Source organism: Megascapheus bottae, chromosome 6 (assembly GCF_031878675.1).
Source record: "Megascapheus bottae isolate mThoBot1 chromosome 6, mThoBot2.hap1, whole genome shotgun sequence".
Taxonomy (NCBI): domain Eukaryota; kingdom Metazoa; phylum Chordata; class Mammalia; order Rodentia; family Geomyidae; genus Megascapheus; species Megascapheus bottae.
Window position 1 is genome coordinate 54,812,239 of NC_143514.1, and position 20,716 is coordinate 54,832,954.

Below are 20,716 nucleotides of genomic sequence, written 5' to 3' on the forward strand. Positions count from 1 at the left end.
GGCCAGGATCCAATAGCCCTTCTAGGGGAAGCTATTCCTTTTTTTTTTTCTTTTTTTTTTTTTGTGGCTCATGGGGCTTGCACTCAGCCTGGGCACTGTCCTTGAGCTCTTTAGTTCAAGGCTACTGTAGGGGAAGCTATTCTGACACTAGGCACAGAGTTCTAACGCACACAGAGTAAGAACAAAGTCTTTAACAAGACTGCTCTACTTTTCACATCAGAGCTTTAAGTCTCAGGGTTGACTCAAGACTACTCATGTTTCTTTTTCCTTTTTTTTTTTTTTGCCAGTCCCGGGGCATGAACTCAGGGACTGAACACCGTCTTAGCCTTTCCTCAAGGTTAGCTCTCTACCACTTGAGCCACAGCACCACTTCCATGTTTTTCTGTGTATGTGGTACTGAGGAATTGAACCTAGGACTTCATGCATACGAGGCAAGCACTACACCACTAGACCATACTCCTGGCCCCAAGGCTACTTAGGTTTCCAACTGGGTATAAATTCAAGAGCTCCCATGGTTCTCCAAGGTTTGTTAATACAATGGAATAACTCATAAATGCAGGAAAGCAATCTGTCTATATATAATGTATATTTATATGCAATATACATCTATCTATAGTCTTATTGTAATTGATAGAAGGGTTACATTGCTTCACAAACATTGATACCCCTTCTCATGTTTTGTCTCCATTTTCCTCCCCCACTCCCTCCCCCATCTTGTTTCCCCCCACTTCCCTAGCCTATTTCAAATAAACATATATACAATATACCATCTATCCATCTCTCTCTCTCTCTCTACATATATATATATATTTATATATATTTATTCCCCCCCCCAGTCCTGGGGCTTAAATTAAGGGCCTGGGTGCTATACCTAAGTTTTTGTGCTCAAGGCTCATGCTCTACCTCTTGAGCCACATTTCTACATCCAGCTTTTTGCTGATTGATTAGTGATAAGTGTCTCATGAACTTTTCTGCCCCAGTTGTTTTCAAGCCTCAATTCTCAGATCTCAACCTCCTGAAATGCCAGGATTATAGGTATGAGAGCCACTGTCACCTAGCAGAAGACAATATATTTATTCTGCTTCTTTCTGAAAGTTCCCTTTCAGGACAAAGAGCTTTCTATTATTCCAATTTTAACATAAAGGAAGTATACACCTAGGAAGGGTGTGCTTATGACCCTAGACCCAGAGACAGTATTTATATCCTTCTAGCTCTTCATTTAAGCTTTTTTTTTTTTTTTTAACCAATCTTGGGCTTGAGCCCAGGGCCTAAGCACTGTCCTTGGACTTTTTCAAGGCTAGAGCTCTACCACTTGAGCCTCAGCACCACTTCCGGCTTTTAGTTTGTGGTACCAAGGAATCAAACCCGGGTCTTTGTGCATGCTAGGCAAGCACTCTACCACTAGGCCAAACTCCTGGCCCTCTTCATTTAATTTTCTAGGCACTCTTTCTTTCTCCATAAAAGCACCCAGGTCTGAAGTTAGGTCATTAGATTTTAACTACTACAGTGCTCCTACTTGCTAAATTTTACTTACACACTTAGGAGACTTTCCTTCTTTTTAAAAAGCAGGGTTTTTGTTTGTGTTTGTTTGTTCCAGGGGCTTGAACTCAGGGTCTTGGCCCCGTCCCTGAGATTCTTTTGCTCAAGGCTAGTGCTCTACCACTTAAGCCCCAGCACTACTTTTAGCTTTTTCTCAGTAGTTTACTGGAGAGAAGAGTCTCACTGACCTTTCTGCCTAGGCTGGCTTTGAACTGTGATCCCCAGATCTTGGCCTCCTCAGTAACTAAGATTATAGGTATTAGTCACCAGCACCTGACTTAGAAATATTTTTACTCCTACATTACTGATATTCTCTTTTATCATGACTTCTGTCAGTATCCTCAGAGATGACCTTTTCAGTCTTTGCTTCTAGAGAAATTTCTAAAGAATGTCACACAACAAAACTAAGTAATCTCATGACTATTAATCCTAGCTCTGCATACTGCTAGAAGTCAGACCACATTCCCTATATAAAAGATCATTTTCATTCATTCTCACCTCTATTCTCAGGCTCTCAACAAATCATTTCAGTTTCCATTTCAGTGAGAAAACAGATGTAATGAGAAAACATCAATAAGCTCTCATCACTACACATATCATCTGCACCACATCCCCCACTTCCTTTCCTACTCCATGGGAGAACTGAGCACAGGACTACAGCCAATCTTCTGTTTATTTACTAGATACTATTCATTCCCTCATAGCCATAGAAATAAATTACTGCCAGCTACCTTCCCACCAGTTGAATAATGTTTTTGTGTGTGGGGAGGTCATGGGCCTGGGTGCTGGCCCTAAGCTCTTCAGCTCAAGGCTACTGCCCTACCCTTGAGCCAAGCCCCACTTCCCATTTTTTCTAGGGCTTAATTGGAGATAAGAGTCTCATCCTTTTGTGTCCAGGCTGGCTTTAAACATTGATCTTCAAATCTCAGCCTCTTGAGTAGCTAAGATTACAAGGTATGAACCACTGGCATGTGGCTTTTTTTTTTTTTTTTCAAAATAAGAAACTCTCTTGACTCTTCTATGCAATTTTTTTTTTCCAGTCCTGGGGCTTGAACTCAAGGCCTGGGCACTGTCCTTAGATACTTTTTGCTCAAGGCTAGCACTCTGCCACTTGAGCCACAGCACCACTTCCAGCTTTTTCTGTATATGCGGTACTGAGGAATCAAAACCAGGGCTTTGTGCATGCCAGGAGAGCACTCTACCACTAGGCTATCCCGGCCCTCAATGAATTTTTTATATTTCATTCTAGCCTTGGTTTTTTTGAGATGTTAAGGAATCAAACACTTGCACATGACAGACAAGTGCTCTACCATTAAGCTATACCCCACCCCTACCCCTGATTTGTACTCTTTACCAGAAAGCAAATATAGCCATTATTTCTATTTAAAACAAAACAAAGCCTTATTCTTCTTACCTTAGCAGCTAGGTTTGGCCCTTAACATTCCATTAAATCAATGTCAACACTGATGTGACTCCTATATCCAAATGGTAATTCTCAGACTTCATTTCACTTGATCTGTACATAGCTCTTAGCACAGGGGATAACTCTATTTGCTGAAATGTTCTTTTTTAATGTGGACTCCAGAACAACACATGTTCTAACTTATCCTCTTTCCTTTTTGCTCTTTCTCTATTCTCCTAACCACTAAAAATCGGAACATCCCAAGGGCAAATTCTTGTACCTTAATCCTTTTTGTTTATGGTTTATGTTCATTCCCTAGGTGAGCTCTACACACACACCTTTAAAAAAACTTTTATAAGCTGAAAGTCCACTGTTTCTATTTCCCGCCCTTACTTCCTTGAAATTAAGACAAATACACTGAGTTACTCACACAAATATACAGAAGACAGCTCAACAGAGCTAAGGATTCAAAGAATCAGAAGTCTTAGGATCAAATTATTGTTTTTGCAGGGTGCATTTCTAGATGACAAGGATGCTGCCAAGGAAGCAGGAAGAAGGAAATTGAAATTATGGAGACAAGTGTAAATAATAGGTCTAGGGTGTAAATGTTTGAAGGAGCATGGAGGACAAGGAGTTTAAAGAACCTGAAAGACCTAAGAACTAGAAAAATCCTCTATGAATGTACTTAAATAACAGAATATCAAAGGAGTAGAACTAAAATGATCATGAATCAGGAGCTGATTCTTTTTTTTTGCCAATCCTGGGGCTTGAACTCAGGGCCTGAGCACTGTCCATGGGCCTTTTCAAGGCTAGTGCTCTACCACTTGAGCTACAGCACCACTCTTGGCTTTTTCTATGTATGTGGCGCCTAGGAATCAAACCTAGGTCTTCGTGCATGCTAGGCTAGAACTTTACCACTAGGCCAAACTCCTAGCCCCTAATTATTTCTTTTAACAAACTGAAAACAATCTCCATAGACACTCAGATAAACGAGGTAATAGGACAAACCATTGTCCCCCAAACTACAGGTAGAATCAGCTACAGAAAATCAGTAACCAGGCTCCACAGTAGCCAGTGCCAGTATACTACAGTCTAAACTACAACTGAATTGCTAAAGAACCAGTGTATACTCTTTCAAGAGTTAAAAACTTAGGGAACTTAGTTGGAGAAGTCCCTCACATTTTTGTGTTTTATCTATAAAAACTCTACCAGCAAATACTTTCTCAGTGAATATTGCAGGAAAATTCTCTCTTGACTCCACCAGGGGGAGGAAAACAACCATGTTAAAATTAAAAGAATCAAGAGTGTTCTGTACTCAATCCTCAGAGAAACTATTATTTTATTGGGGGTTAATCTGTTGGGAAAGAAAATAATCATTTCTAGATGCTTGTAGACCTCGTATCTCAAATAAAAGGAAGCAGGGAGAGTAAAAAACTGAGACAAACTAGTTCACAATCCAGAATTAAGACTATAGAATTATAATTGTTTAATTGTAAGATTCTGATAATGAAACCAAGAAGCTCATAGTGTATCTGTCCTCCTTCTGTGTGTGTGTGGTTTTTTTTTTTGTTTGTTTGTTTGTTTTGTCTGCCATAGGGCTTGAAACTCAGAGCCTGGGTGCTACCCTTGAACTTTTTGTGCTCAAGGCTAGTGCTCTACCACTTTGAGCTATAGCACCACTTCTGTTTTTCTGGTGGTTAACTGGAGATGAGAGACTCATGAACTTTCATGTCTGGGCTGGCTTTGAACTGTTATCCCCAGATCTCAGTCTCCTACTGAGTAGCTAGGATTACAGATATGAGCCACTTATGCCCAGTCCTTCTTCAATTTTGCTGTCAAACTAAAATTCATCTAAAAAAGGTATATGTGGGGCCGGGAGTTTGACCTAGTGGTAGAGTGCTTACCTAGCAAGCACAAAGACCAGGGTTAGATTCCTTGGTACCACATACTTAGAAAAAGCTGGAAGTGGTGCTGTGGCTCAAGTGGTAGAGCTCTAGCCTTGAGAAAGCCCAAGGACAGTGCTCATGTGCATGTGTGCACCCCCCCCCCCCGCCACACACACAAATAAAATTCAACTCAAAAGTTCTAGGAAATTTCCATTTACAGCATGGTTGACTAAATGTCTACTGGACTAACCTTACTGATGTTATAATCTGTTTGCGCAGATATTTAACAGTGCTTTGAACAATATGGAATAAATAAATCTATTTTCAAATTACCAAATGTTACATTATTCAAGATTCAACCCTTAAAACTGAAGCTAACAAGTCTTAAAACTATTTATTGATACAAATTTCAGAATGTGTAAGATTTGGGAATGTAAGATAATGTCAAGTTCAATCTATCTGGGACAATTAGTGCAGCTTTTCTCAGCAATTGAAGTACTGTCTACAGCAACAAACTAGACTTTTATGTGAATTCTTTCCACTTTTCCTGCAGTGATATGCTGACAGATAATGATGATGATCATAATAGTTATGAAGTACAAACTACACATAATAACTCAAAAAGTTAAAGTCCAGAGATCTAGATAGGATGAAAGGCCAGGTGGTATTCTCAATTAAAACCACTTTAGTCCTAAACTCTACCAAGCATCTAGAGATAATCAGCTGACTTAGAAGCAGCCAGTAGTAATTACTGCCCAGTACTCACATTATAGTTGTGAAACTATACGAAGTCTAAACAAGCTAAATTCATTTCTATATTATGAAAAGCCAGGGCCTCAAGCTTACTAAGGTGCTCTACTGCTGAGCCATACCTCAAGCCCTTCTTGGCCCAGGTCTTGCTTTATGCCACAGCATGTCCCTAAACCCTGATCTTCCTATTTTATGCTTCCCTCTGTAGCATGGATGGCAAGTGCATACTATGGTACCTAGGCTATGGGTTGAAAGGGGGGGTCTTAGGAACTTTTTGCCTGGGCTGGCCTGAACCCTCATCCTCTAGACTTTAGCCTCCTGAATAGCTAGAATACTGTCATAAGCTATTGTACTCGGGTCTTACAATTTTTAGAGAAGGATGAGGTATGTGAACTAAGTCAGAACTCCAGTCAACTTTCTAGAGGGAAACATGTAAGACCTCTGCTTTAAAGACCAAATATGTCTTTAATTCCCTGGACATCCTGTGTCAATGGTGGAGTTTTCTTGCTCCCCCCCACCCCCCCCACCCAATACAAGGGATTGAATGCAGGGTATCACACTTGCCAGGGCAAGCACTCTACCACTTGAGGTATGCCCACAGCCTTGGGGATAGCTGCTAATGTGACAGCTAGTGTCTGAGATGAAACTCTTCTCCCAAAGACAGTTAAGTTTCAGCCTCGACTCTGAGGGTCATGAAAAAACTCATATAATAGTACTCCATCCCTTCAAAGACTAAGTAAAATGAGCAAAAAGACACCAAGAAGGCCAAACCTGTCTTTTCTTTCTTTTTTTTTTTTTTTGGCCAGTGCTGGGGCTTGAACTCATGGCCTGAGTTCTATAGAACTCTACAACTTGAGCCACAACATCACTTCTGGCTTTTTCTATGTATGCCATACTGAGGAATCGAACCCAGGTCTTCGCACATGCTAGGAAAGCACTCTACCACTAGGCCAAATTTCTGGCCCCCTAAACCTGTCTTAATCAGTTTGAAGCATACCTGTTTTACTGCTTTGATCAACCCTTTTTATAGGTCCAAAACAGATATACAAGGTCTAGGCCTGTGACAACAGTACCTATGGATTACTAATCCCAAACTCTGAAAGGCTTCTTCATTTCCTTTAGCCTTAGGTTCAGAATTATCTTCTGTGCAGATTGTAGCAATGATAATGTGGTAGTGGCAATCCTTCAGTAAAGCTGAGTCTGGCTCCCATGGAATGTAAGAATATAAGTCTAGGCTAAAATACATGGCTAATACATAGAACCTGTTCCTACTTTGGGAAGTAGTACATGCCTGGGGCAATGCAAATCCCATAATTTATTTATGTTCCCATCAGAAACAAACATTTCAATCCTTATACTATCTGGAAAAGCCCATTCTATATGGAACTGAGTCTGAATTCATAAACTCATGAGCTTTCATTCCAATATGCGAAATTAATATCAATATAAAACAATGATTTTACTTATTTTTGTGTCTAGGAATCTTGTGATACAGACATGGTAGGACAAAGTATATCTTATGGGGCCAGTAGTTTTAGCCTAGTGGTAGAGTACTTGCCTAAGCATGTACAAGGTCCTGGATTCAATTCCTCTGTACTACATACACAGAAAAGGCCCGAAGTGGTGTTGTGGCTCAAATGGTACAGCTCTAGCCTTGAGAAAGCCCAAGGACAGTGCTCAGGCCCTGAGTTCAAGCCCTAGACTGGCAAAAAAAATAGATGAGAGCTCAAACACACCATAAGAAAGCCAGGGAATAGGATATATCCCAAGCTATGTACAATATTAAAAGGAATGTTGAGAAGACAAGGAAAGAAAGTGGTAGAGTGCTAGCTCTGAGAAAGCCCAAGGAAGGCCGGGAGTTTCGCCTAGTGGTAGAGTGCTTGCCTAGCATGTGCTTAGACCCGTATTCAATTCCTTAGTACCATATACATAGAAAAAAGCCAGAAGTGGTGCTGAGTGGTAGAGCTCTAGCCTTGAGAAACCCCAAGGACAGTGCTCAGGTCCTGAGCTCAAGCCCAGAATTGGAAAAAAAAAAAAAAAAAAAGTATGCTGAACACAATCTCCTATAGAAAGCAAGAAAGCCCATCAACTATGTATGCTTCAGTTAGCCAAGTGATATGACAACATAATATACCGAATCTACATAAAGTGAAAAGGAGCAAAGAAATTTGGGCTCGTGTATACACTCTTTCATTCAACCTTAATTGGCCAGTACTCACCTGTGTGGCCATGGAGTGGAGAGTGTGGTCGTGGTAGTGTAGGTGATGTATTAGAGGTCATAATCAAGCTCTTGCGGTTACTCGTTCGACAACTGCAATAAAAACATCAGTTATAAATAAGAGCATGACATCACAGGTCCAGAGACAGTAACTAGTTAGGAAGAACAAAGGGATATTGTTCTTTGGGCTAAGTAGTATAAACTTAATTGGGTCACCAAATACTGTTAGCATCAGTTAGATTCCACAATTTAGTGTGTTCTACTTTGGAATAACTTTTGTAGTTGCTTTGATATTTGTATGTCATTATTTGTTTCCAATGTTTAGATTTACTTTCTAAAGAAAAATAAGAATCCCTGCTTGACACTATGCACCAACATCAATTGAAAGGGGCGTCAAGACTTCGACATCAGATCCAAAACTCTGAAACTACTGCAACAGAAAGTAGGAGAGATATTAAAACTTAAAGGTACAAGCAAGAACTTCCTGAATAGAGTACCAGGGGCAAGACAGATAGGAGAGACTGGACAAATAGGATTACATTAAAATAAAAGTTTCTGCACCACTAAGGACATAGTCACTAAACTAGAAAGATAGTCAATCAATTGGGAAAAGATCTTTACCAGCAATACATCCCATATATACAAAGAACTCAAGAAACTAATCTCTCTCAAACTTAACACAACAATTATTAAATGGGCAAGGAGGCTAAGAAGACACTTCTCAAAAGATAGGTAAGAATGGCACACATGAGGTAAATGTTCATCATCCCTGACCATAAAGGAAATGCAAATCAAAACAACCCCGAGATACCATCTTATCCCAGACACATTGCCAACATTTTCAATTCTGACAACAAATGCTGGGGGGGGGGGGGGAGAAGAACCCCATTGCACTGCTGGTAAGAATGTAAACTAGTACAACCACTATGGAAAGCAGTCTGGAGGTTCCTCAGAAAATTAAACATAGACCTTCCCTACCACCCCAGCCATATCACTCCTTGACATCTACCATGAGTACCTTCAGTCAGGATATGATAAGGATACCTACATAAACATGTTCATTGCCACATTACTCACTAGCCAAGATATGGAAACAAACAAGACGCCCCATAATACATGAGTGGATCCAAAAATGTGGTACCTATATACAATGGAATTTTATACAGCCATTAGAAAGAAATAATGTTATCTGCAGGGAAATGGATAGAACTAGAACAAATCATTTTTATTTTGGTCAGTTGTGGGGCTTGAACTCTGGGCACTGTCCCTGAGCTCTTCAGCACAAAGCTAGCGCTTTACCTTTTGAGCCACAACCCCACTTCCAGTTTTCTGGTGGTTAATTAGAGATAAGAGTCTCATTGACTTTTGTCCCCAGGCTGGTTTTGAATAGTGACCCTCAGATTTCAGTTTCCTGAGTATCTAGGATTACAAATCATGATAAGAGAAGTAAGCCAACATCAGAGAAACAGTGTGTGTTCTCCCTGATATGCGGGCTTTAGATCTAAAAGGAACTAGAATATGACAAATTACACAGAATTCTTGATGCTCACATAAAGTGAAACAAACAGGACAATCATAGGAGAGAATCACAAAAGTTCAATACCCAAGTGCCTCCTCAAATTAGATATGGTAAATACATCAATCTCATATATTTTTTTTTTTTTTGCCAGTCCTGGGCTTTGAGTTCAGGGCCTGAGCACTTGTCCTTGGACTTTCTCAAGGCTAGAGCTCTACCACTTGAGCCTCAGCACCACTTCCGACTTTCTTCTATGTATGTGGTACTGAGGAATTGAACCTGGGTCTTCATGCATGCTAGGCAAGCACTTTAACCACTAGGCCAAACTCCCGGCCCCCAATCTCATATTTTTTTGTCTTTTTTTTTTTTTTTTGGCACTGGGGATCGAACCCAGGACGTTGCACTTCCTAGGCAAGCACTTTGCCACTGAACTACATCCCAGCCCCAATCTCATATTTTTATTTTTATTTTTTTCACCAGTCCTGGGCTTGAGCACTGTCCTTGGACTTTCTCAGTAGCACTCTACCACTTGAGCCTCAGCACCACTTCCAGCTTTTTGCTATGTATGTGGGGTACCGAGGAATCGAACCCAGGTCTTCCTGCATGCTAGGCAAGCACTCTACCACTAGGCCAAACTCCTGGCCTCATATTTTTATTTTTTAAGAAAAAAAAATTTTCAGGGCCGGGAGCATGGCCTAGTGGTAGAGTGCTCGTCTAGCATGCAAGAAGCCCTAGGTTCGATTCCTCAGTACCACATACTCAGAAAAGGCCAGAAGTGGCGCTGTGGCTCAAGTGGCAGAGCACTAGCCTTGAGCAAAACTGTCCAAAGAGAGTCCCTAAGCCCTGAGTTCAAGCCCCAGGACTGGCAAAAAAAAAAGAAATAATTTTTTTTTTAAATTATGGTGCTGGGGGCCAGGAGTTTGGCCTACTGGTTAAAGTGCTTGCCTAGCATGCACAAAGACCCGGGTTCGATTCCTTGGTACCACATATATAGAAAAAAGCCAGAAGTGGTGCTGAGGCTCAAGTGGTAGAGCTCTAGCCTTGAGAAAGTCCAAGGACAGTGCTCAGGCCCTGAGCGCAAGCCCAGGACTGGGGGAAAAAAAAAATTATGGTGCTGGTCTTGAGGCTTAAACTCAAGGGCCTGGGCCTGGGTGCTGTCTCTGGTTCCCACCCCCTCTCAGGGCCTAGCCCCTGAGTTCAATATAAACCAAACAAAAAATACAAAACAACAACAAGAGGCCTGGCGTTTAGCCTAGTGGTAGAGTGCTTGACTAGCATGCAAGAAGACCTGGGGTTCAATTCTTCAGTACCACATACATAGAAAAAAGCAAGGTTCTATTCTTAAAAAAATAAATAAAAAGCCAGACGCGGTGTCTCACGCCTGTAATCCTAGCTACTCAGGAGGCTGAGATCTGAGGATGATCACCATTCAAAGCCAGCCTGAGCACTAAAGTCCATGGGACTCTTACCTCCAATCAACCACCAGAAAAAACGGAAGTGGCGCTGAGGCTCAAGGAGCAGGGCAGTAGCAATGAGCTGAAGAACACAGGGACAGTGCCCAGGTCCGGAGTTCAAGTCCCACACTGACCCCCCCCCCAAAAGAAAAGTACTAACAAAAAGGCTCTCACATTAAATGCATTTGACATTACTTGAAGGTAAACCATGATAAGTTAAATTTTTATTGTACTACAAACTTAAGCAACTTCACAGGGCTAATGCTGAGCCCTGTGAATTAACTGAAAGTCCCCCAACTTTGAATCTGTGCCCTTTAATCTGAGCTATTCTTTGCTGCAGTAAATATGGGCTCCAATAATCATGGGCTTTTTGTGTAGAAGGCAAACTGCTGCTCAAACAAGCAATGTCTTATCATCTTAAGGCAAACAGCCAAAAAATCCAGAAGACCACATAGTTCCTGTTCTGTTCTAGTAATAAACTGATAATATCACCAGAACTTCCAAGGACAGAGAGTGGGCTAATGGTCAACCAAGCCTTCAAATAACTTGGGAACCTTTCTCATCCACCATGGCTCCAATTCTATTTAACCTGAAGCCAATGTCTGTACTTCTAAAGATGGCTGAAGTGGTTGTCATTTAAGTCTCCTTCATCATGTCTCTTTATTTGGCATACATGGGCAAATGGCTGGACCTAATTTGGGACAACTGGACTTTGGGTCTGGGATCTAAAACCTGGTTTTCGTTATTATATGGTTGGGATCTCTATCACCTCTCCAGCCATACTAGTCCAAGCTTTTCTTAGCACAAGCCAAGCACATCATTGCCTAAGGGTCATTACAACTGATGTAGCTTTTGCCTCTTGTTTCCCCTAGAGAGGCTCAGGGCTTGCTCCCTTCCCTCTTTCAGGTCTCTGTGAATGACCATTCTTCTTAAAACTAAGCTAGATGGGGGCCGGGAGTCTGGCCTAGTGGTAGAATGCTTGCCTAGCATGCACAAAGACCGAGTTCAATTTCTCCGTACCATCTACATGGAAAAAAGCCGGAAGTGGTGAAGAGGCTCAAGTGGTAGAGTTCTAGCCCTGAGAAAGTCCAAGGATAGTGCTCAGGCCCTGAGCTCAAGCCCAGGACTGGCCTAAATAAATAAATAAGTCCCACATTGACCAAAAAACACACTCACACACACACACACAAAACAAAAACAAACAAAAATGACCTACTCCTAGAATCTCTATCCTCTTTTCTCCACACACAAAATATCTTGTACATCCTTTTTTCTTTGTTTTTGGTCTCTTTTTACCATTAGAATATACTCTAAGAGGGGTTAAGATTCTAAAAAGGCTTTCTCAGCTTGTGTGTCCTTTCTTTTTGGTTGGGGGAAGGGGGTCTGTTGTGGGGCTTGAACCCCTCCTTGAGATTCTTTGTGCTCAAGACTAGTGTTCAACTACTTGAACCACAGCATCACTTTTTCTGTTTATTTTAAGTCTGGAATACTGCCAAGTTCTCAATAAATATTTACTTGAAAAAAATGAATGGATGAATATGATTAGCTACAAGGGCATATTACATGTGCCATATGTAAAGCATACCAAACTATTAGACCTACACTAACTGTGTATGAAAATGAAATTTTTTTGAAAAATCAGTTTGATAACTAGTTGCTGACATTATTTTTTGATTTACAGATTTCATTTTGAATTTTTTTAATATTCTAGTAATGTATTATATATTTTATTCATAAATAGTAACATTATAGTCTTGTAATATCTTTTTTAATATATTTTTATTGTAATTAATAGAAGGGTTACATGGTATTTGCCAGATAAATGCTGCCTTATTTCCCACACATTGATACCCTTTCACATGTCGTGGTCCCCATTTCCCTTCCCCTCTCCCCCATGCTGACATTATTTTAAACTTTATTTTAAACTTCATTTGGCATGATCTCACTTAAAATTTAAAATAAAAGGAAAAACACTAAAGATCATATTTCTAGGCCACATGCTTTTTTTACAAAGGTACATATAATCTCACTTAGCAATCTGTAACAGCTGCCAGGAGGAGATAAAAGGTCAGACTCTGTGGTGCAGATGCCATGACTCAGCTGAGGTCCAAAACAAGGAACTGGCAAATTTTCCCCTTTCAACAAGCTCCAGTCATTTTCCCAGCATCTAATTGTATGTGTGCATGTGCTATGTGTGATTTTTTTTTTGGGGGGGGGGTGTACTAGGATTTGGACTCAGAGTCTTACACTTGCTACACACACTTTCAGCCCTCTAGAATATCTTTCATTTCTTTAATGTGAAAGTACTAAGTGCCTGCAGGATCAAGTATACTAACTTAGCATTTGGGAAATAAAATGGGGTCCCTGAGTTGATGTTCCACGGCCAATTGCCATGACTGTCAGAGTGAAATCTGGCATTTCCTTTTACATGCCTCATTGTGGCCATGGTAGGAGCATGGGCTCAGACACACTGTGCAATCTCTATAACGCTCAACTGTAGCCATATTTGGAGAACGCTGATTCTCAATCTTCAAATTTTTTCTTCCTCCAGTAACTAACAGACACTCAGAAAACTTAACCCCTTTAAGAACTGCCTTAAATTTATTTAGAAAATTTGCTTTTCAGTTTGAAACAGGGTCTGACTGCAGATCCCTGAAGCTTTTCCAACTTCCCAGTGCCAAAGGACCAACTGCTCCTCCTACTCTGAGCCTTTGGTGACTAGCACTTGGCAACTTCCTTTTAGAATTTACAATGAGCAAGAGGCCACTTCTGTCTCATTAAGTTAAACAAAATAAAGAATCTGATGCAAGTTAAGGTCAAATATTTCCAAATACTATTTCAAATAAATAACCAAGATGATGCCTATGCTAAGACCAAGAGTTGAGGGGTTTGGCATGGTGGTTCACATTTGAAATGCTAACTACTTGGGAGGCTGGCGCCGATAAGACTGCAGATAAAGGCCAGCTGAAGAAAAAAGTTTCTGATGCTCTCATCTCAAGCAATAAGCCAGGTGTGGTGGTATGTACTGTAGTCTCAGCTATTGTAGAAAGCATATGTAGAAAGATTTCAGATCTAGGGCTGGAAGGTTGGCCTAGTGGTAGAGTGCTTGTATAGCATGTACCAAGACCCGGGTTTGATTCATAGGCACCACATACACAGAAAATGCCAGAAGTGGTGATGTAGCTCAAGTGGTAGGGCTCTAGCCTTGAGAAAGCCCAAGGACTGGTCAGGCCGGCCCTGAGTTCAGTCCCCAGGACTGGCCAAAAAAAAAGAAAAGAAAGAAAGATTTCAAGGTCTAAAGCTAGAACTAGGCAAAAACTTGAGACCTTATCAAAACAGTAGCTAAAGCAAAACATGGCTTGAGGAATGGCGAAATTGGGAGACCACCTGCAAAGTAAATAGAAGGCCCTGAATTCAAATCCCAGTAATATAAAAAGAAAAGGGAAAAAGAAGATGTTAATATAGGAACAAGTATGCATTTCCTGACCAAAAAGAAAATATCAAATATTGCTTATCTATTATATTTATTTAATGTATTATCACCAATGTGTTATTTCTTATCTGAATTATTCAAATGTAGTTTTTTCTCTAGTTTACCCTGGTCTCCTAATCCTTTCTAACTCTTCCTAATGGTCTCTAAACTTCCCAATTGCTGCTAGTTGTACAGACACTACTTGGACCTCTGTTAATTTTTCCCTTTAGAAGATCCAGAAATAAATTCCCAAACATATGGCTGATTTTTTTTGGTCAGTCATGGGACTTGGACTCTGGTCCCTGTCATTGGCCTGAACTCTTCAGCTCAAGACTACTGCCCTACCCTTTTGAGCCTCAGCACTACTTGCAGTTTCCTAGTGATTAACTGGAGATAAGAGTCTCACAGTCTTTAGCGCCCAGGCAGGCTTTAAACCACAATCCTCAGACCTCAGCCTCCTGAGTACTAGGATTACAAGCATGAGCTACCACACCCGGCAATGGCTAACTGATTTCTGACAAAGGAGCCCAAAGTATATATTGGTGAAAATACAAGCAACAGCCCAGATGCCCTAAAATTGACTAATAACTCAAGAAAAGATTGTATAATCTGTGAATAGAAAACATAGTATTATATATTTAATCCTCCCCTATTGCCTTCATGCTATACCATTATTTCCGAGTAGCATTTACAGTCTTTGGACATACTATATAAACGGAATGAATTTAAATTAATGTATTTAAGACTGATGAATGTTTCTTTGCCTCCAGAGTAAACTCCAATCAGTATTCCAATCACACAGAAGTATTATCTGTAGCATAGCAGGTTCTCTTTAACTGCTGAACAAATCAACCTACTTCCCTACAATCAGGGAGCCAGAATTTCCCTTGGGGGAACCAGGCATCAAAGGTACTAAAGGAAAAGTCTTTCTCCTCCAAAACTGATGGCACCTCTCCCTGAATTAAGTTTTTTTTTTTTAATGCAATTTTATTTATTTATTTACTTTTTTTTTTTTTTTTACCAGTCCTGGGCTTGAGCTCAGGGCCTGAGCACTGTCCTTGGATTTTCTCAAGCTTAGAGCTCTACCACTTGAGCCTCAGGACCATTTCTGGCTTTTTTCTATGTATGTGGTACCAAGGAATCGAACCCAGGTCTTCGTGCATGCTAGGCAAGCACTCTACCACTAAGCCAGACTCCCGGCCCTGAATTAAGTACTTTTAATGCTCCACTCCACTGTTTTGGAAATTATATATCGTTCCCTATCCCATTGTGGTTATCGATATGGAAGCCTAACAGACATTCTTAAATAGTTTACCAAAGATTACTAGCATCTCCATCCTTTTTCTGAACTAAATAAACAGAAGCTTTACTCCAATCTTACCAGTTCAACTTAGACATTATTGTAGCCTACTATTTCAGCCCTACCTTATTTTTATATTGCTTATTGGTCATTATCAGTATTGTTTATATAATGGTTTGCTTATAATTACTTATATATTTTCTTTTTTGCCAGTCCTTAGGGCTTGAACTCAAGGCCTGGGCACTGTCCTTGAGCTTAGTTAAGGCCACAGACCACTTTCAGCTTTTTCTAGGTATGTGGTACCAAGGAACTGAACCCAGGGCTTTGTGCGTGCTAGGTAAGAACTTTACCACTAGGTTACGCTCCTGGCCTACTATTATTTTTCCAATGTCTAACAGTTCCTCTTGAATCTCACCCATCTCTTTCTATATTCCAAAGCAATTATTTCAGAAAGGAACTTGTAGAAATAAAACTTCAAGTTTGGTTCTATATGAAAGTATCTCTTTCACTCATTTCTAATGTTATTGTAAAGAGTAATTTTTTCAAAACTCTAAAGGTATTCCACTATTCTTCAGCTTTTGCTGCCACTGTTGAGAAGATTATTCTTAATATGACTTGATTCTTTATAAATTTTTTGAGGGGAAGACAGAGGGAATAAGGTTTGAACTTGAGCTCTTGAGGTACGCATTTTACTACTTTGGTCACTTCCACCCTTTGTGCTTTGTTAATTTTTTATTAGGGTCTTGCTTTTTGCCCTGTGTTGACATCCTGTTTATGCTTTCCACATCAGTGGGACAACAGGCACATGCCAGCACAATCTGCCTTTTTTCTTTTTTCTTGGTTGGTCATGGTACTTAAATTCTGGGTCTGGACACTGTACGTGACCTCTTCAGTTCAAAGCTACCACCCTATCCCTGGAACCACAGGCTCACTTCCAGTTTTCTGGTGGTTAATTGGAGATAAGAGTCTCCAATTGTGACTGGAATGGCTTTGAACAGAAATCCTCAGATCTCAGCCTCCTGAGTAGCTAGGATTACAGACAGGTGTGAGCCACTGGCACCTGGCTCACAGTTTACTTTTTGTATGGGAGAGAGCTATAGGCTGGGTCCCTATTGTTTTGGCACCTTCTTGCTTTCCCTCACAGTCTACTTTTTATTGGATGAGATGAGGTCTTGTGAACTTTTAGCCTAAGCTGGCCTCAAACTTCAAACAGATAAAACTAAGCAAGAGGAAAGAAATGTATTACCTGATGTTCAAAAAAGTAATCCTGCTATATATCAGCTCTAAAACAATAATAATAATTTAAGGAAAAAAAAAAACCTCAATCATCCTGATCTCAGGCTTTTATGGCTACAGATAAAAGCCACAATACCCAGTTGGTTTCTTTATTTTTTTTTCTTTCTTTCTTTCTTCTTCTTCTTCTTTTTTTTTTTTTTTTTTTTTGGTGGGAGGCTTGAACTTGTCCTGGGCGCTGTCCCTGAGCTCTTCAGCTCAAGGCTACCACAGCCAGTTTTTGTTTCTTTTAAAATCATTAATGTCATCCAGTGGCTCATGCCTATAATCCTTGCTACTCAGGAGGTTGAGATCTGAGGATCAAAGCCAGCCCAGGCACAAAAGTCCATGAGACTCTTATCTCCAATTAACCACCAGAAAACTGGAAGTGGTGCTCTGGCTCTAAGGGTAGCTAGCCTTGAGCTGAAAAGCTGAGGGACAGGGCCTAGGCTGAGAGTTCAAGCCTCATGACTTACCCCCCTCCAAAAAAAATACACACACACACACACACACACACACACACGAGTTAAGTATATGCACAAGATTATGTAATCATCACCATTAATTCCAGTTATTTCCCATTCCATCCTACCAAAGACCAACTACTGTACCTCTTGCTCTGTCTATGGGCTTACCTGCTCTGGGCATTTCAAGGAAATCTAATCATACATTGTGTGACTTTCCCTCCCCCCCCAGACCTGGGCTTGAGCTCAGGGCCTGAGCACTGTCCTTGGACTTTCTCAAGGCTAGAGCTCTACCACTTGAGCCTCAGCACCACTTCCGGCTTTTTTCTATGTACATGGTACCGAGGAATCGAACCTGGGTCTTCATGAATGCTAGGCAAGCACTTTAACCACTAGGCCAAACTCCCGGCCCCATTTTGTGACTTTTTATGTCTATGCTTTCACTTAGTATATGTTTTCAAGTTTCATCCATGTTATAGCACATATCAGTATTTCATTCCTCTCAATGGCCAAATAATTCCATCAGACGGATACATTCTTTGATTATCCATTTATAAACTGATGAAATAACTTGATCACAACTACATTTTTGTTTATTATAGATGGTGCTACTATGAACATCGTATACTATATTGCACCTTCTACTCAAGTGAATAGAAAAAGAAAATAAAGGCATCTGGATAAGAAAATAAATACCAGAGATGGAACTATGGCTCAAGTGGCAGAGGGCCAGCTTTGAACAAAAGAAACTCACCAGGCCCTGAATTCATGCTCCAAGACTGGCAAAAAGAACTTTTCCTTCTTTTTTCATCCCTGTAATCCTTGCTACTTGGAAATTTGAGATCAGGAAGACTGGAACTCCAAGTTAACTCAAGGAAAAAGTTAGCAAGAATTTCATCTTTATCAATAAACCAGACCTGGTGGTGTAGGCCTATGATCTCAGTTACAAGGGTAGACCATAGGTAGGAGAATAAAGGTCCAAGGCCAGCCCAGGCAAAAATACAAGACCCTAAAAGAGCTGAGAGTATGGCCTAGCAATTGGCTAGGAAGCACTAGGCCCTGTATTTGATCCCCCCACAAAAAAGCAATTCCACTAATAATACCACTAGAAAGAATCAAATACTAAAGCACAAACAAAAAAGTGAAAACTATAAAACTGCTAAGAAAAAAATTAAAAATAGCTAAATAAACATTCCAAGTTCATGTCTTAGAAGATTCAATATTGTCAAGGTGGCTATTCTCTCCCAAACTGATCCATAAATTCTCATCAAAATTTCAATAGGCTCCTCTGTAGAAATTGACAAGCTATAGAGCCAGGAGTTTGGCCTGCTGGTAGAATGCCTGCCTAGCATGCACAAAGACCTAGGTTCAATTCCTCAGTACCACATACACAGAAAAAGCCAGAAATGGTGTTGTAGTTCATATAGTAGAGCACTAGCTTTGAGAAAGCCCAAAGACAGTGCTCAGGCCCAAGTTGAGTCCCCAGGGCTGACACAAAAAATAAAAAATATAAAATAAATTGACAAGCTGATCTTCAAAAGTTATATAGAAACACAAAAGCACTTAAAACAGATAAAGTAACTTTGAAAACACAATAAACATAGGAACTATTGTACTTAATTTCAAAATTTGCTATAAAATTACATAAATCAAGAATACAACCCTATTTGGTGATAGAGATAGAATGATCACAGTTTGAGGCCAGTCCAGGAAAAAAAATGCATGAGACTCCATCTCAACCAATGCATGCATTTGTCATCTCAACCCCAGGACAAGCATGATGGCTGGGCATGGTGTACTTGTCTATATTCCCAGCTATCCAGGGAAGCACAAATAGGAGGATGGCTCAGGCATAAAGTAAAATTTTATCTCGAAATTAACCAACACAAAAAGGGTTAGCCAAGTATCTTATACAAACATGAGGCCTTAACCTCAAACTCCAGGATTGTAAAATAAAAAGGCAGTGTAGAATTAGCAAAGATAGAAGTAAGATTAACAGAAGAGAAGTGAGAATCCAAGGGGAAAACGCAACAATGTTTAAGGTCAATTGATTTTTAACAGAAGTACCAAGGTGACAAAATAGTAAAAGGATAATCTTTTCAACAAATTACACTGATACAATTGAGCACATTACATACAAACACACACCCACACACATACCTAAATTTAAGAGAAACTATATGACATTTCTAAAAAAACAATCTTCATAATCTTGGATAAGGCAGTTTTTAGATAAGATACCAAATGTAGGCCAGTAGTGGGCCTGCCTAGCATGCACGAAGCCCTAGGTTCAATTTCCTGGAACCATATATACAGAAAAGGCCAGAAGTGGCACTATGGCTCAAGTGGCAGAGAGCTAGCCTTGAGCAAAAACTGTCCAAGGACAGTACCCAGGCCCTGAGTTCAAGCCCCAGGATTGGCAAAAGATACCAAACATATGATCTTAAAGGATAAAATGTAAAACTTGCACTTCTTAGGAAGCCTCCAATGTAAGTGAACTAATTACATTTATGAGCATTTCATCCCTGTAACTAATCACCTTTCCAAGGTCCCCACTTTTTTTTTTGGTGAGGGGGTGGTGGTCATGAGGCTTGAACTCAGGGCCTGAGCACTGTCCCTGAGCTTTTTTCACTCAAGGTGAATCCTCTAATACTTTGAGCGATAGCTCACTTCTAGTTTTCTGGAGATAAGAGTTTCACGGGGGCCAGGAGTTTGGCCTAGTGGTAGAGTGCTTGCCTAGTATGCAGAAGACCCAGGCTCGATTCCTCAGTACCACATACATAGAAAAAGCCGGAAATGGTACTGTGGCAGAGAGCTAGGCTTGAGGAAAAAGCCCAAGGACAGGGCTCAGGCCCTGAGTTCAAGCCCCAGAACTAGCCAAAAAAAAAAAGTCCCATAGACTTTCCAACCCAGGAACTGTGATCCCTAGACCTCAGTCTCCTAAGTAGCTAGGGTTACAGGCGTTAGACCCCAGCTCCAAGTTATGTGTTATCCATCTGATCAGAATATTTTGAAATTTAAATACTTATAAACCATTCAGAAGATGCTTAGAGCTAGGTTACTGGTAGATTATGCCTACAACTGTAGCTACTAAGGAGGCTGAAAGGATCAAAATTAGCAAAGCAAAAGTATCTGTGAGACTCCATCTCCAAAGTAGCCAGCAAGAAGCTAGGCTGGCAGTGTGGTTCAAGTGCAAGGTTGCAGGCTTGATCAAGCAAGCTGAACAAGCAACAAGGCCCTGGAGTTCAAAGTCTACTACTGGCAAAAGAAAAAGAAAAAGGAAGAAGAAGAAGAGGGGACAAATGCTTGGTATACAGTAAATGCTCAGCAAATGTTAGCTATTTCATTTTTTATTTCATTTCTGAAACTTCTCTAAAACAAAGTTCTCCTTATAACTTATATTACACTAGGTTTATTTAACATGTTAATCAGTTGATGATCTC

The 20,716-nt window shown here is 40.4% G+C and overlaps 1 protein-coding gene across 2 annotated transcripts in view; it reads right to left on the reverse strand.

The window, feature by feature from the left end:
- Positions 1 to 20,716, reverse strand: part of Mast2 (microtubule associated serine/threonine kinase 2) — a 112,936-nt gene that overhangs the window by 36,851 nt on the left and 55,369 nt on the right. For both annotated transcript variants that reach the window (XM_090334942.1, XM_090334940.1), the window contains exon 5: positions 7,797 to 7,888. In XM_090334942.1, coding sequence (XP_090191068.1) covers positions 7,797 to 7,888 — 92 coding nt within the window. The remainder of the gene's footprint in view (positions 1 to 7,796; positions 7,889 to 20,716) is intronic.